General features: G+C 48.2%; 1 protein-coding gene across 2 annotated transcripts in view; it reads right to left on the reverse strand.

The window, feature by feature from the left end:
• Dnase1l3 (deoxyribonuclease 1 like 3) overlaps nucleotides 1-15,000 on the reverse strand; it is a 29,866-nt gene that overhangs the window by 8,439 nt on the left and 6,427 nt on the right. For both annotated transcript variants that reach the window (XM_029541760.1, XM_021204066.2), the window contains 4 exons: nucleotides 12,147-12,236; nucleotides 11,167-11,279; nucleotides 5,291-5,403; nucleotides 2,077-2,234 (listed from right to left, as the gene is read on the reverse strand). In XM_029541760.1, the coding sequence (XP_029397620.1) occupies nucleotides 2,077-2,234; nucleotides 5,291-5,403; nucleotides 11,167-11,279; nucleotides 12,147-12,236 (474 nt within the window). The remainder of the gene's footprint in view (nucleotides 1-2,076; nucleotides 2,235-5,290; nucleotides 5,404-11,166; nucleotides 11,280-12,146; nucleotides 12,237-15,000) is intronic.

Consider the following 15,000-nt stretch of genomic DNA (forward strand, 5'->3'; position numbering starts at 1 on the left):
TACGGATGGTTGTGAGCCACCATGTGGTTGCTGGGATTTGAACTCTGGACCTTCGGAAGTTCAGTCAGGTGCTCTTACCCACTGAGCCATCTCACCAGCCCGAGCTTTTCTAATTCTGAGTGGTGGCTTGGTTTCTGGGTTTGAGCTGCTGGGGGTCCCATAGCTGGCGTGACTGAGTCAGCCCGGCTGGTGCCATTTCCCTAGCATGACTGAAGACTCTTGAGAATAGGAAGAGAGGCCTGGGAGCTTGAGACGCTATAACTTCTCACTCTGGGCTTCCACTTTTGAAGGCTGAAACAATAAGAGCCAAAAAGGAAACTGCGGTCTCAAAAAGCCCCAAGAGGAACAAAGGTGGCCAAGAGATGGTTATAAAGTCCAGACCTCAGACCTGAGAAGGAAGCATGCCACAAGCACAGCCTTGCTGTGCTCCCTTCTCAGCGGGCTGAGCGATGGGAACAGCGGCCACCCTGGTACCCAGGTTCCCCTACTTGTTGTCTGTGGTTTCTGCTGTGGATGGTCACTGACATTCACACACTTCAGACACTCCCACACTCCCCCTGACTTGGAGAACAGAGCTGACAGTACTTGAAAAATCCCAGGGAAAGTGGCAGTGCACATGATTGTCGTTATTTAAACACATGCATCTGTGTGTCTGTGTAGCAATAGTTTAAAAACTATTCAAGTCAGGCATGATGACACATGCTGAATCCCAGCACTCAGGAGGATGAAGAGGAAAGACCAAGAGTTCAAGATCATCCTGGGCCAAAGAGAGAGTCTGGAGCCAGCCTGGGCTACGTGACAAAATCCTGTCTTAAAACAGAAATTATTAATACTGTTGCATTAAATACTCTCATTTTAAGTTTGAAAGTTATTTCCTTATTGGGGATCAAGCTATTGCAAGCACATGAGACCAGAAAACAGCTTTGTGCAGCTGGATTTCTCCCTCCCTGTTCAGGGAATCAAACTCAGTTCTTCTTCATGCCTGTGCAGCAAGTGCCTCTGCCTGCTGAGCCACCTCGCTGCCCCTTACTTTGATTTCTCAAGTAGGACCTGAGGGGCATAAACATTGGCTCAAGATATACAGGTTGGCTGTGCATTTCAGCAGTGTTTATAGCAGCAAAGCCCTGGTAACAGCTGGATGGCCAGTGGTGGCAGTGGGGTGACTTATTGTGGTCTATGTTTGGGATAAAATTGGTGACAGCACAGGAGTTGCCTGTGGCCATAGCTTCCTGAATGTTCCCGGTACCATCCAAGAACACACAAATGTATTTAGCACTGGTCATAGGACGGGTGTTGCGTTAAAAGTTTTACATGTGTTATTTCATTTAATTCTCATTATATCCCCGCAACTGAGTTACTTTCAATGCTAACAACTGAGATTTACAAGTGAGAGAACCAACACAAAGTATGAGTCTCTTAGTCACAACACTTAAAGTGGTGGAGTTGTGACTTGAACTCAGGCCCTTCTGACATCAGTGTTGGCCACTGATAAGTTTTTCTACAACCACATAGTGAAATACTATATAAGAAACCAGAGGGCCCTTGTATAGGGCTATCCTCTAAGCCACTACCTTGGACAGTCACCTGTGTCTGTGTGATCATCCCAGTTGGGATTGTTGACTGTTTACACCTCCACAAAGAAGGGTGAGGAGGGCCACAAGGCTAGGTCCTGAGGTTCCAGGCTCTCCCTACCACCTGCTGTATTCGACTCATCCCCAACTGCCCATGGCCTGGGGAAGGGATAGGGTGTATAGCTCTAGTAAGATTAAGGGATCCAGGCTTAATCTATACACTTGTGGAAAATCTGTGCTAGGTAAAGATTTCTGGTGTGGCCACCCGGCAGGAAAGCACTTTAGTAAGTAAGCCCCCACGTAGGATCTATAAGGAAACCCGACAGTCTCCCAAGTCTCCTGGACCGAACTTTGGTGGAACCCTACCTTGGTGTGGTATTGGGACTGTAGGCTGTGCATTGTTTACATCTCTTCAAGGGAAGAAATTTTAGCTAACAGTTTTGAAATGGAGCTGAGTCCTTCTTGGGCTGTCCTGAGACAAACGCAGCCTCTGCAGAGGTCTCACCTGTCATAGGCACAGCTGGTGCTCTTCCTGACCGTCGTGTCCTCTTGGTCCCCAATCAGCCAAACAAACTTGGGGTCTGTCCTCAAACGGATGTTCTTCCAGGCCTTCTTGGGGACATAGCTGCAGCCAGCGTTGAAATCACCCATGAAGATGAAATTCTGAAAGGTATATTTTAGACCCATCACTTGGTAAGCACTGGAAGACACTGATGCCTTCATTTTCCACCCCCCTTCCATGCCCAGTGAACAAACAGTTATGTTTGTTTGTTTATTTGTTTGTTTGTCTGGTTGGTTGGCTTGGTGTGGTTTGGTTTTGAAGATGGTATAGTTCTGTGTAGTCCTGTCCGAGAGCTCCTCCTCTATACACCAGACTGACTTCCAACATAGAGATCCGCCTGCCTCTGCCTCCCAAGTGCTGAGATTAAAGGCGTGCACCACAGTCGCCTGGCCACAGAGTATAAAGAAGTCTTTTGTGATCTGAATTGGACCCCCTTTTCCAATATATTTTTATATAGTATTGTGTGAGAGCATGCATGTGCACGTGTGTGCGTGTGTGTGTGTGTGTGTGTGTGTGTGTGTGTGTGTGTGTGTGTGTACACGTGTGCAGGTCAAAGGACAACATGCAGGAGCTGGATCACATCTGTCCTACTCTGGTTTTCAGTGATGGAACTTGGGCCACCAGGCTTGCACAGCAAATTCTTTTACTCACTGAGCCATCTCACTGACCCATCCTTCCCAGTTTTAACTCCTGGCCACAGCACACTACAATGTGACTGTATTTGGAAGTTAGAGCTTTTGTCGTTCGCTTTGTTTTGAGGCAGAGTCTTACATAACCTTGGCTGGCCTCAGTTAGCTCTGTAACCCCAGATGGCCTTGAACCCCTGATTCTCCACAGCCATCTCTTGATCTCTATGCTCTGCCACAGCCAACTGGGGAATGGGACTTTAAAACTGTAACTAAGGAGCAGGGTGGGGATTTGCTTCTGGTTTTGATCCCCAGGGTGACAAACAGTCCAGAGTTGTTTCAGACACTGTCTGTGCTACACTGCTATGTTACAGCAAACTCACAGAGCTCCCATCTCTGTTGCCTTTCTTGGTTTAATTCATTCATTTTTGTTTTATTTGCCTTGGAGTTTTGCCTACATGTATGTCTGTGTGTCAGGTCCCCTGGAATTAGAGTTACAGACAGTTGTGAGCTGCCCTGTGGATGCTGGGATTTGAACTCAGGACCTCTGTAAAAGCAGTCAGTTCTCTTAACCCCTGAGCCATCTCTCCAGCCCTGCATCTTTTCCTCGCTTTTAAGAGAAGAGAAAACAGGCTCCAAGTGAGTCACAGTTTTGACAAGGATGTGACAGTGAGAAGAAGGAGTGGGAGAGAGGCTGCTCACCTACTGTCTGCTGTCTGGTTCTTAGTCACCCTCTTTCTGTAGGCGGTTGTGCACAGGTAGGCAAGAACACTGGAATCCAGCTAAGATATCCCCTCCCATAAACACTGAGGCGAATGTGAATGAATAAACACCTCAGCACCCAAGAGGCAAAATGCACTTGCGTAGTGTGATGGTAGTTCCTTTGGTATCTCTCTGTGTCCTATTGTATGTGTTAAGGGCAGAAACTAAAGCCTAACACTCAGTCCTTAGAGATGGAGAGTCCTAAGAGTTAACTGTCTTTCTCCACCCTGTATCACCAACTGTTGGAAGTGCCCCCATGACATCCCCAAAGGCCAAAGGAAGAGAATTTTAGCATCCCACACTACAGAGGAAACAGCTTATTTCCTTTTTTGTGCTATTGTTTGGGATGATTGCTGATTTTTGAGTTTTCCTTAAGTCAATTTATTTTGATATCGCAATCAGGGTTTCCCTTGAGATAGAGGTGCACAGTCAAGGACAGACCATCATCCCTGACCTATGTACCTCAGCCTGCATGGAGTGACTTACAAACTCAATTCAGCTTGGTTCGAAAGCTCCATTAGCCATGGCAGGAACAGGTTAGACTCTAACCCTTAAAGGGATGGAATGGGCTGCTCTAGGCCACCAGCCAGGAGCTTGAAGCATTAAGGGTCAAACTTCAATCTGCCCTTCTGAAGGTTCCTCATCCAAGGTTTCTTCCTCGGGGTCTACTGATCGATAGATGCTCAATATACTCTTGCTGAGTGCATGAGATTCATCATTTGTCCTGGAACTTACAAATAAGCAATAAAATACACCCCTGGGCTTCTTGATGGTCAGTTCTGGCCAGCTGTGTCCACACTTGACTCATTTTGTACCTTTAGCAGAGGAACTGAGAAGGAAGAGGGACTCTCAGCATCATATTCCGAAAGGAAAAAAAGAGGAATTTGACAGGAGAGCCATCTGAGCGCTTCCGCATTTCCCAGGTGCTTCCTCAAACCCTCAGAGCCTTCCGAATGGAGAGCTGATGGCTGCCTTAAGGAGCAATCTCCGTACTGCTTCTCCTTTTCATGCCACTTGCCTCTGAGACAATCCTGACCTCTCTACCAAACAGTTCTCAGCTGTGAATCGGGACAACTTGTAGGATTGCTTCTGTGTGGCAGGCTGTACACATGTGCAAGCACACATATAGGCGTGCTTGTGGGGGCCAGCCTGCAACCTGGGGAGTGTTCCCTAGGTGCTGTTGCTTGCTTTCTTGCTTTCTTGCTTTCTGACTGCCTGCCTGTCTGCCTGTCTGCCTGCCTGCCTGCCTGCCTGCCTGCCTGCCTGCCTCTATGAACTCAGTGCTGGGGTTATAAATTTGCACCAGCATGCTCAGCTCTCTGTCTCTTCGTCTCTCTCTGTCTCTCTGTCTCTCCCTCTCCCTCTCCCCTTCCCCGCCCCCCTGGGGTTGTCTATTACTTTACAGTTTCTGGGGATGGAATTCCGGCCCTAATGTTTTCAGGGCAAGCACTCTATCAACTGCACCTTCTCCGCAGCTCCTGTTTAGATTATCGAGAGGATTAAACTCACTTGTTCTTGTGTAGTCCCAGCACACTGCTTGGGCCCCAGTGCCCAATGCTGACCTCCATTATACATGCAGCAGAACATAGATTCCCAAGGCCCGCTGGGACAGGCCCAGGCAGCTTTAGCAAGAAGGATGTTTAAGGCTGAAGATAAGCCTAGGATGAGGCTGTGAATCTGTAGAGGCTTGCACATACTCTGTCCCTTCACCTTCCTACTCAGTAACTGGGTGTTGCTCGATGGAAGGACACAAGCACCAAGGGCCTCACCTCTGCCTTCCATTGGCTTTTCACATCCGTGTAGACATCGGCCAGCTCATCTATCTCTTTAACGGAGGTCTCGGGAGTTGTGTGCAAGGGGACAATCACGAAGTCCTTGACAGCTGAGGAATGGCAAATAGGAGGTGGTACAGTGAGAATTCTGGAATTCTGGTTTCTTTTTAAAACACAGAAATATTATAAGAATATGTTTTTGTCTTAACCCCAGGTGTGAGATATGGGGCTGTGTTAGTTTGACCACAGCCTCTGACTATGATTTGTCTCGTGCTCTGTGAGGGGTATGATTTTGCCGGCTGCAGAGAGATTCTGATTTGGAATTCTGGGGACTTTTCAGAGGGTATATAAGAGTTAGGTCCCCAAGAGGCGTGGTTGGTTGTTGGCTCATTGCTGGTTGCTGTTAATCACAGTTTGTTAAGAAGTTGGGTGCAAGAAAGAAACAACAAGAAGACCTTCGATATCCTGACAGTGCAGACCAAACTTGTCCCGAGGAACTCGACACCCCTAATCAGCAGGAAGTAGTCTGACAACCACTTCCTGTTAAGGGTCCACGAATACTGCCTGAGAAACTGTCCCTTCCAGGAGGCACTGCTACATGTGGAGGCTGGAGACAGGCTCCAGCCAGTGGCTGGGACCTCAGGACTTAGTGCCACCAGGACACTTGTTTTCTTTCAGGACATGGAAAACTCTTCCCTCCCACCTGTGCCCTCCCCAGTTAAAAGGAAGCCGGTGGCACCTGCAGGCACTGTGGGTTCTCTCTCCTCTCCTTCGTTTTCCTTTCTTCTTAAAATGTGTTTGTGTGTGAATCTATGTGTGTGTCTGTGTCTGTGTGAGTGTCTCTGTGTGTGTTATATGTGTGTGTGTCTGTGTGTGTCTGCGTGTGTATGTCTGTGTGTGTCTGTGTGTGTATCTGTATGTGTGACTATGTGTCTGAGTGTGTGTGACTGTTTGTGTGTATGTGTGTGTATGTCTGTGTGTGTGTTTGACTATGTGTCTGAGTGTGTGTGACTGTTTGTGTGTCTGTGTGTGTAAGTATGTGTGTGACTATGTGTGTCTGTGTATGTGTCTGTGTGTGTGTGTGACAAATCACACTGAAGAGTAGGTTTTCTCCTATGTGGGCTCTGAGAATCTCACCTACTCTTTCTTTTTCAAATTTTTTTTCTCTTGGGTTATTTGGAGTAATAAAAATTATTTATGTTTTATGGCTGGATCATTCTTTTCCAAGAGTAATAAATTCATCTGGGTGGGGCGGCCCACATCTGTACTCCTAAACTTGGGAAGCTGAGACAGAAAGATCAGAAGTTTGCCTCAAAAATGAAAAGGATGCCGGGCGTGGTGGCGCACGCCTTTAATCCCAGCACTCGGGAGGCAGAGGCAGGCGGATTTCTGAGTTCGAGGCCAGCCTGGTCTACAAAGTGAGTTCCAGGACAGCCAGGGCTATACAGAGAAACCCTGTCTCGAAAAACAAAANAAAAAAAAAAAAAAAATGAAAAGGATAACTTACAGCAGACAGACAAAAGGTAACTTGTGATAGGGCCTTAGTGACTACTTTGTTTAAAGTGGCCTTCTGGGGCTGTAGGTGTCCACGGTGACGAAGGCAGGATGAATACCTGGCATACGTGCATTGATTTTGCATCTGTCTCCTCTGCTACCTTAAACTTTGGCTCAGATTCTGAGTCGACATGATCTCCATTTAAGGAGGCAACAAGTCTCTCACGCCCTGAGATTGAGGACAGACGTTCTCATCATTCCAGAAACAGTGAACCCTGCAGGCAGGTCAAGCCCTGACGGAAACCTAGGCAGAAACCCCAGGTGGCAGCAGTGGCCTCCAGGACACCTAGGTTGCCCCCTGGGGCCAGTCACAGCACTCACGTGACATCATGACCAGGACAGCTGACCAGTGTCCAGCTCTACCTCCCCTGGCTTTCCTTCTTTGCTGTCTCTCTGCTTTCTGGGGGACTCCCCGGGGTCCCCCAGGACAGGGCTCAGGACACTCCCACCTGCTTCCTGCTGTTGCCACAGTGGCAATTGTGCCTGCCTTGTTTCCCCACCACGGTCTCAGGTGGGACTCTTGGGGTGCTAGGTGCTAGGTGCCAGGTGGCAGACCTGATTTGCTGAGTCCTAGACCCAGCCCCTGACCATGGACTCTGATAATATGTTTGGCTTTTATACTAAAAGGGAAATGAAAAATGGAGGCTGGCAAGTTTATAGTCCCTATGTAAGGAAGAAAAAAAAAGGAAAAAAAAACTTAAAAAATTAGAAAGCAGGTCATGGAGGTATACAGCTTTATTACTGGTACATGGGAGGTTGAGGCAAGTTCTATCTGTGAGTGTGAGGCCTCTGGTCTATATGGTGACACCCTGTCTCAAAAGACAATAACAAAGGAAAAGGTGCTGGAGGGAGGGCTCTGCGATGAAGAGCCTTACTATTCATGCAGAGGACTGGAGTTTGTTTTCCAGCACCCACCCATGTTGGGTGGCTCACAGCTGCCTATAACTCTGTTCCAGGGGCATCTCTGGCCTTCTTGGGCACCCGTGTATACACACACACACACACACACACAGAGAGAGAGAGAGAGAGAGAGAGAGAGAGAGAGAGAGAGAGCAGTGTGGTGGGCTTGGGAGCCATGGCTTGCTATGTCTTCAGGAGCTGTGGTGAGAGGCACCCCGTCATTCTCGGCCTGGATCCCACCCTGCCTCATGTGGGAGGCTGTGAGACAGCCCCTGTCAAGTCTCACAGCGGGAATGTGAGAACAGAAATGTTTCCCCCCTCCTCCATTGATGGTGGCTAGCCGGCAATGAGCCAATACTCCATAAGCCTCTGCCATCTGTGAACTGTCGGGCATGCCAGTTTGCCCAAGCCCTGAACATCGCTGAGCCCTTGCCGTACCCTTCCCTTTACACTGACTATGATCTAGCCAATCCTATCAGAGCGGGAAGCCAAGCTCCCACCCATGGTGTGAACGCCCCGCGCCCAGGATCCTTGCTCACATAGTCTGGGTTGTGGCACATCTTTTTGCAAAATTACAAGTTACTCTTGGTTTGTTGTGTCTTTTCTGGGGTGGGGGTGGGGTTGTTTGTTGCTGTTTCTTTGTTTTCAAGACAGGGTTTCTCCGTGTAGCCTTGGCTGTCTTGCAACTCACTGTGTAGCCCAGGATGGCCGCGAACTCAGAGTGCTGGAATTAAAGGCTTGATCACCACTGTCCAGCTCGTATGTGTTTCTTGTTTTCCAACAGGGAGCTAGGTCTCAGACCTGAAGGATGTCCCTGGAGTCTGGGGACTTACTCCTTGCCACACCTCCATTTCTCAGCTCCTGTGTCTTTGCCTCTCTGATCTCCCTACCCACACACATCACTGCTCCCCCCCCCCGCACCCCCACTCTGAGATCTTGTGCCCTCTGTGTCTCCCTTTCTCTGGGCATCTGCATGGGCACAGACCATGCCTGCCTCCGACGGCTATGGCTGATGGTCCCTCTAAGGTGGTCCCTCCTCACTATTTGATGCGCCCTGCCTGTTCCTTCATCCTCGGGAATCATTCTCCTCTCTTTCATGACTGGTGCACAGGAGCCCCCTCCACGAGGCCAGGCTTCTCCTTTCAATTCACCTTCTAGGCTGCACTACCTAGCACAACTCTGGCACACTGGAGGTGCCCAAAACCATTTTTTGATTGAATACATAAAGGAATGATTAGGGAGCTGGAGAGATGATGGCTCAGTGGTTAAGGGTTCTGGCTGCCCTTCCAAAGGTCCTGAGTTCAATTCCCAGCAACCACATGGTGGTTCACAACCATCCATAATGGGATTTGATGCCCTCCTGTGGTGTGTCTGAAGACAGCTGCAGTGTACTCACATATACAAAAATAAGTACATAAATTTAAAAAAAAAGATTAGGTGGGGCTGGAGAAATGGCTCAGCGGTTAAGAGCACTGACTGCTCTTCCAGAGGTCCTGAGTTCAGTTCCCAGCAACCACATGGTGGCTCACAACCATCTGTAATGGGATCTGGTGCCCTCTTCTGTTGTGTGTCTGAAGACTGTGACAGTGTACCCACATACATAAAATAAATAAATAAATCTTTCAAAAAATGATTAGGTAAGTGAATGAGATTGTTAACTCATGTGTCCCGGGAGAGGAAGGTAAGAAAGGCTAGAAGCTGGAGGCTCAGGAAAGACAGATGTGCTCAGCAATGCAGAGCCTTGCCTCCCTTTGAGAAGAAATGGCACTTACAAGCGGAGGCTCTCCCTGCCCGGCCTGGCATAAGCAAACTGGATAATGTACACTGGATTGCTGCACTCACTGTCCTCAGTAGCCTCTCCGCTTTTCTACTGAGAAGTGACATGCCTCTTTCATCATCATTTTCCCTGAGGCCCTCCTCTAAGTTAATGAGCCCTGGGCAGAAATAGTAAATGACATAGTTCAGGATGTTGCAACAGTGTGGGATGGAGATAGGCATACTTCCTTTAATCCTGCATACATCCATGTGCCCACATCTGTCTCCCTGCTACAGTATGATGTCATCTGGGCAGGGACTCTGTCAGTTTTATGCTCTGACACATACATAGTAAGTAGTGGAAAGCATTTGGTGGTGCATCCTGCAACTTACATTTTAATGCTTGATTCTTTTTACTTATTTTCTTTCAGTGCAGAAGAGTGGATCCAGGACCTTGTGCATGCTAGCCACGAGCCCTCTCACTGAATTATACTGTTGGCTCTGGGCATCTTGAGACAGGGTCTCGCATTATAGCTTAAGCTGACTTAAAACTGGCCAATCCTTCTATCTCTGCCTCCTGTGTGCTAAGATTTCAGGTCCATGCCACCAAGTCTGGTGAAATCTCCACCTTATATTGAGTACGATGGTGACTGGGCGTATGGGCTTTTGGGCTGGTGGCTTGACTTACAACCCTGGCTCATCTTTAGTAGCTTTCAGTCTTCAACAGCTTGCCTGATTGAATTCTGAGCAAGTGATAATGCCTTTAAAACCACAGTTTCTTCCAATCCTAGTAAGGGACAATCCTCAGGAAATCCTTAGTCATGGACCCACAGCCAAGTCGCTGGGATCAGAGTACACCTGGTATGGCTTCTCTCCCTCCTGGCAATCCGTGGAGAAGGCTGCTACACTATGGAGTGAGCTGCTACACTGTAGGAAGAGTGAGACTCTTGGGGTTTTCCTTTGGTGACACCCTACTTACGTCTTTTGAAAACAAAGGCGTAGTTGTACGTGACAGGGATCAAGAACTGTGATAAACTGTTTCCATGACCCTAAATACTCAAGAGCTATCAACGATCCCGGAGAGTGGTACTCAGGCTACGAGGTCCTGCATCTCAGCATTCGGAAGAGTAAGCCAGGTCCTACCAGACCAGCTTCTTTCCCCAAGCATTCACTCTCAGCTCAGGCATCCCATAAGACAAGGCCTGAGTCTGAGCGTGTGGCTCGCACATGCTCAGGGCTGTGCCTCTTCACGGGCTGCCGGGGAGGAGAAGGGTTGTTATGGTTCAAATAGAAAATGTCCCACATAGTTTCTCGTGTCGAATGCCTGGTCCCCAGCTGGTAGCAGCATTTGGGGAGGTTGTGAAAGCTTTAAGACATGTATGTGGGCATTGCTGGAAGAACCGGTTCACTGGGGGAGTGACTTTGGAGGTTACCCTTGGGCCCTGGTGCCTTTCTCCCACCTCTCCACCATGAGGTGAAGAAGCCCTGTGGCCTATGTTCTCATTGCCATAATGTTCTGCCCCACCCCAGCCCCAGAACCCATGAAGCACAGGAACATGACCTGAACTCTCTGGAACATCAATAAATCTCCCTTCCTCCAAAGTATTTGTGTCAGGTATTGGTCATGGTAATCTCAAGAGTAAGATGTAGGGTCATGGACTCACCGGTGAAGGGCGAATGGAACCAAACCACAAACGGCTCCCTGGAAAACACGTCCGCGTCTCCGTCCTGATAGTCGTGGTAGAGGTATTTTTCCTTCACAGACACCAGCTTCTCCCTAGAAGAGGAAAAAAAAATCCTTCTCACTGAGTCTTTTGGTTGTGAACATAGTTTCCTTTGACTTCAGTAGCTTCCAGAGCAGGCTCAAGTGGCAGCGGTGGGTCTGGAGGCCCTTTTCTCTAAGAACAGGCAGTCAACTCTTCTCCACAGAGTTGAGGGTCAGTGTCATACCTGCTGTCCGGGGCACATCAAGGGAATGCTCTTTAAACCGACTGGCAATAGGAAGCCAGTGAGAGTCCTCTGTGGTACACGCATGTGCTGGGGCAGGCCTTCCCCATGAAGGACAAAGAACTCCTTCCCCAGCAGGTCATTAGGTGTCACAGTGCTGCGGTGTCTTCTAGTTAGTGACTGAATCGTTTTCTTATTAAGGGTTCTAGGTGAGTTGCTTTGAGACAGGGTCTCACCTCATATAGCTCAGGCTGACCTTGAACTTGCTGTGTTGCTTGAAGATCCCCTGCCTCCACCGCTGGAGAGGAGTGCTGGGGCTTAAGGCCCGTGGCACCACAGTGTTAGGTAGGGATTGACCCAGGTTTGCGTATGCTGGGCAAGCCCTCCACCCACGGAGCTACAGCCCCAACACACATGTCATCAGTGTGACAGCAAAAATTCTGATTGATAAGTGCCTACAGGCCAGAATCAAATGGTTTTGTTTTATTTGAGCAGGGTCTTGGTATGTAACTCTCACTAGCCTAACACCATGTAGCCCAGGCCGTCCTCAAACTCATAAACTCTCCCTGCCTCTGTCTCCCAAGCCCTGGGATTCAAGGGATGTGCTACTAGGCCTTGCCTAGAATCTATTTTTAAAGGAAAACACAATACACATTTGGATTCGATTCAGTCAGGTCAAGGGTCAGCTCGCACTCACTTGTAGAGGAAGGCATACTGCTCTTTGTACGTGTTTCTTCCAAGTCGAGAACTAATCACATAGTTGTATGTTGTGCTTCTTCGTGAATTTCTAGAAAACAAAATATTTTAGCGTGTTGTAAACACAAAACACGTGTCTGCGTCATCTGCCTCTGCATTCCCAGGGCTGGCATAGAGCACCATGGCTTACTCTTATTTCTTATCCTAAAAAGATGGCTGCTATTTTTACCTCCCACTCCATTATCGTTATTATTATTATCATTATTATTATTATTATTATTTGTTGTTGTTGCTGACAAGGTTTCTCTGTGTAGCTCTGGCTGTCCTGGACCAGGCTTGCCCTGAACTCAGAGATCCATCTGCTTCTTTCTCCTGAGTACTGATATTAAAGATGCCACTATCGCCTGGACCCCACTGTATGATTTAATAACACAAGGCTAGAATTTGAGGGTAGACATTTTTTTAATTTTTTAAAATTGTATTTGTTTACTCACTTTACATCCAAATATTAGCCCCTCTCCTCCCAGTACCCTCTCACATAGATCGCCCCACCCTTTCCACCCTCCCCTTCTCATGTGTGAAGGGGAAATCCCCCTTCTGCGTGTTAGCCTTCCCCCCATCACTACCACCTTTCACATCAAGTTGCTACAGGACTAGGTGCATCCTCTCCCACTGAGGGCAGACAAGGCTGGCCGTTTCGGGGAATGGGATCCATAGGCAGGCATGCAACAGACTCCGGGGTAGCCCCTGCTCCAGTTGAGGGAACTGCATGAAGACCAAGCTGCTCATATGTGCAGGGGGCTTAGGTCTTGAGGCTAGACCTTTTCATTACAAACTCCATAAGCTTTGGCCTGCTTCTGTAGGAATCACAGGGGCCAGAGATGGTTCAGGCAGAATCAGAAATTCCTGATTTGGATTCTTAAGATGGCTTAGCAGGTAAAGATGCTTTCTGTAAAGCCTAACAGTTTGTGTTTAGTCTCCAGCACCCAACGGGTGGAACGAAAGAACTGACCCCTGAAAATCGTTCTTTGACCTCTAGATGTGTATCATGGGACACACACACATGTGCACTACCATTACTATAACTCCTGTTTCTTGGTTGAGGTCAAATTCCTCATGTGACCTGTCCACATACCACTTCTGAGGTCTAACAGATGCCTTCTCTTCTGAAGCCCCTCCAGGACCTGCTCAAAACTTCTGGTACTGATTTCCAACAATCAACTATTTATTCCTGGGGTCCAGAGCTTCACCATGTAGGGAGGGAAAGGGCGGCAGACTATCTCTGGCCTGTACGGGGAAACCTGACTCTCTGTGAATATATCTAATCTGCCAATAACCTAGTCCAGACAGCCTTACATTGTTTCCCTCCATTGACCCCCAAAAGGATCTGGGGCCTGATTACTATCTAGCTGTCTTGTGGTCAGCTGGAAAAGACAGAGGGGCTTATTAGGGACAAATTTAAATTTTACAGAAATTTCTTGAGTTTCAAATGTGTGCTCTAAGCCAGGCCAGACCACGGGAGGCCAAGAGTGAGGATGGCAGACCTCGCTAGGCATTCAGTTTGGAAGGCTGGCCCTCTGCTGGCTCTAGCCTGCTAGGTTTTAAGGCAGCGTATTGCTTTAGAACTTCACTGTGAGGTGGCTTAGACCCTTTCCCGCTTTACAGAGGACAAAGATGTGCTGGCAGCTACAGAATTGGCTTGCATGTACAACATGGTCTTAGCATCCATTCATCTAACTGGGAGACCAGTGGGGTGCGGTTTTTTTCTGCTTAGGGTGCTCATCCCTGTCTAAGCAGGTTGGGGGTGAGAGTGTTGAAACCTCTCACTGCCAGTCTGGCTCCAGGCTGACTGTGGGGAGAAACCTGGAGTCTACTACTCCTCTTTGTCCCTACACTCCTAAAAACTCCCCTGAAGGCTGCAGTGGCTAAGTCAGGATCCAGGTCTCAATGTAGATGAGATGAGCAGACCTCTTCCCATGGCCTGCTGCCTCGGCGCGGCGCAGACCCCAAAACAACAGGCCAACTGACTACGCGAAGCCTCCAAAACAGTGAGCAAAGCTTTCCCCTTTTTAAGATGTCTTTCTCGGGTATTTTAATCACAGTAATGAAAAGCTAATCAACATGGTAGTTTGTGGATCATTCAGGAGGAATATAAATCATCAATATTAACTGGTGTCACTTAAAACTATTGGAAGAGACTGCCTTTTGTCTCCATTGCTGTTCTCTCCCCTCCCACTCTCTCCCTTGAAACAGGGTTTGTCTGTGTAGCCCTGGCTGTCCTAGAACTTGCTCTATCGACCAGGCTGACCTTCAAATTTGGAGATCTGCCTGCCTCTGCCTCCTGAGTGGGAGGATCAAAGATGTGAGCTGCTACCGCCACCACCACGATGATTTTTTTTTTTTTTTAATGTGTAGCTCAGGCTGACTTCAAATTTGTCATCCCCCGGCCTCTGCCTCCTTCAGTAGATCCTACTGACATACACTACCACAACCAGCTTTACTGAGGGTAAAACACTCAAATCATACAGAAGTATTGAATCAACAAAAGGTCTCCTAGTCCTCCACTGACCTAGCTCCATGGTGGCGTCTCAGTCTTATAACCCCAGATGTAAACATTAGCAGTTAACTCATTCTTCGGAGGCTTTCTTCTGTGATCATCCAGACATACCCATCCCCCCCCCCAGCATTCATGTGAAAGTAACACAGTGACCTGAACTCACTGTTTCTGATACATGGTAGCCATTTTCCCATGCTAACCGTTTCCTCTACCTTCTGGTTTCGCCTTTGCAGCAGGATTTCTTAGCTCAGTCTCTTGCCTACTCCGTTCACTTTCTGTCCCATTTCTTCCTTTTTTC

The sequence above is a fragment of the Mus pahari genome, chromosome 8 (genome assembly GCF_900095145.1).
Source record: "Mus pahari chromosome 8, PAHARI_EIJ_v1.1, whole genome shotgun sequence".
Classification (NCBI taxonomy): domain Eukaryota; kingdom Metazoa; phylum Chordata; class Mammalia; order Rodentia; family Muridae; genus Mus; species Mus pahari.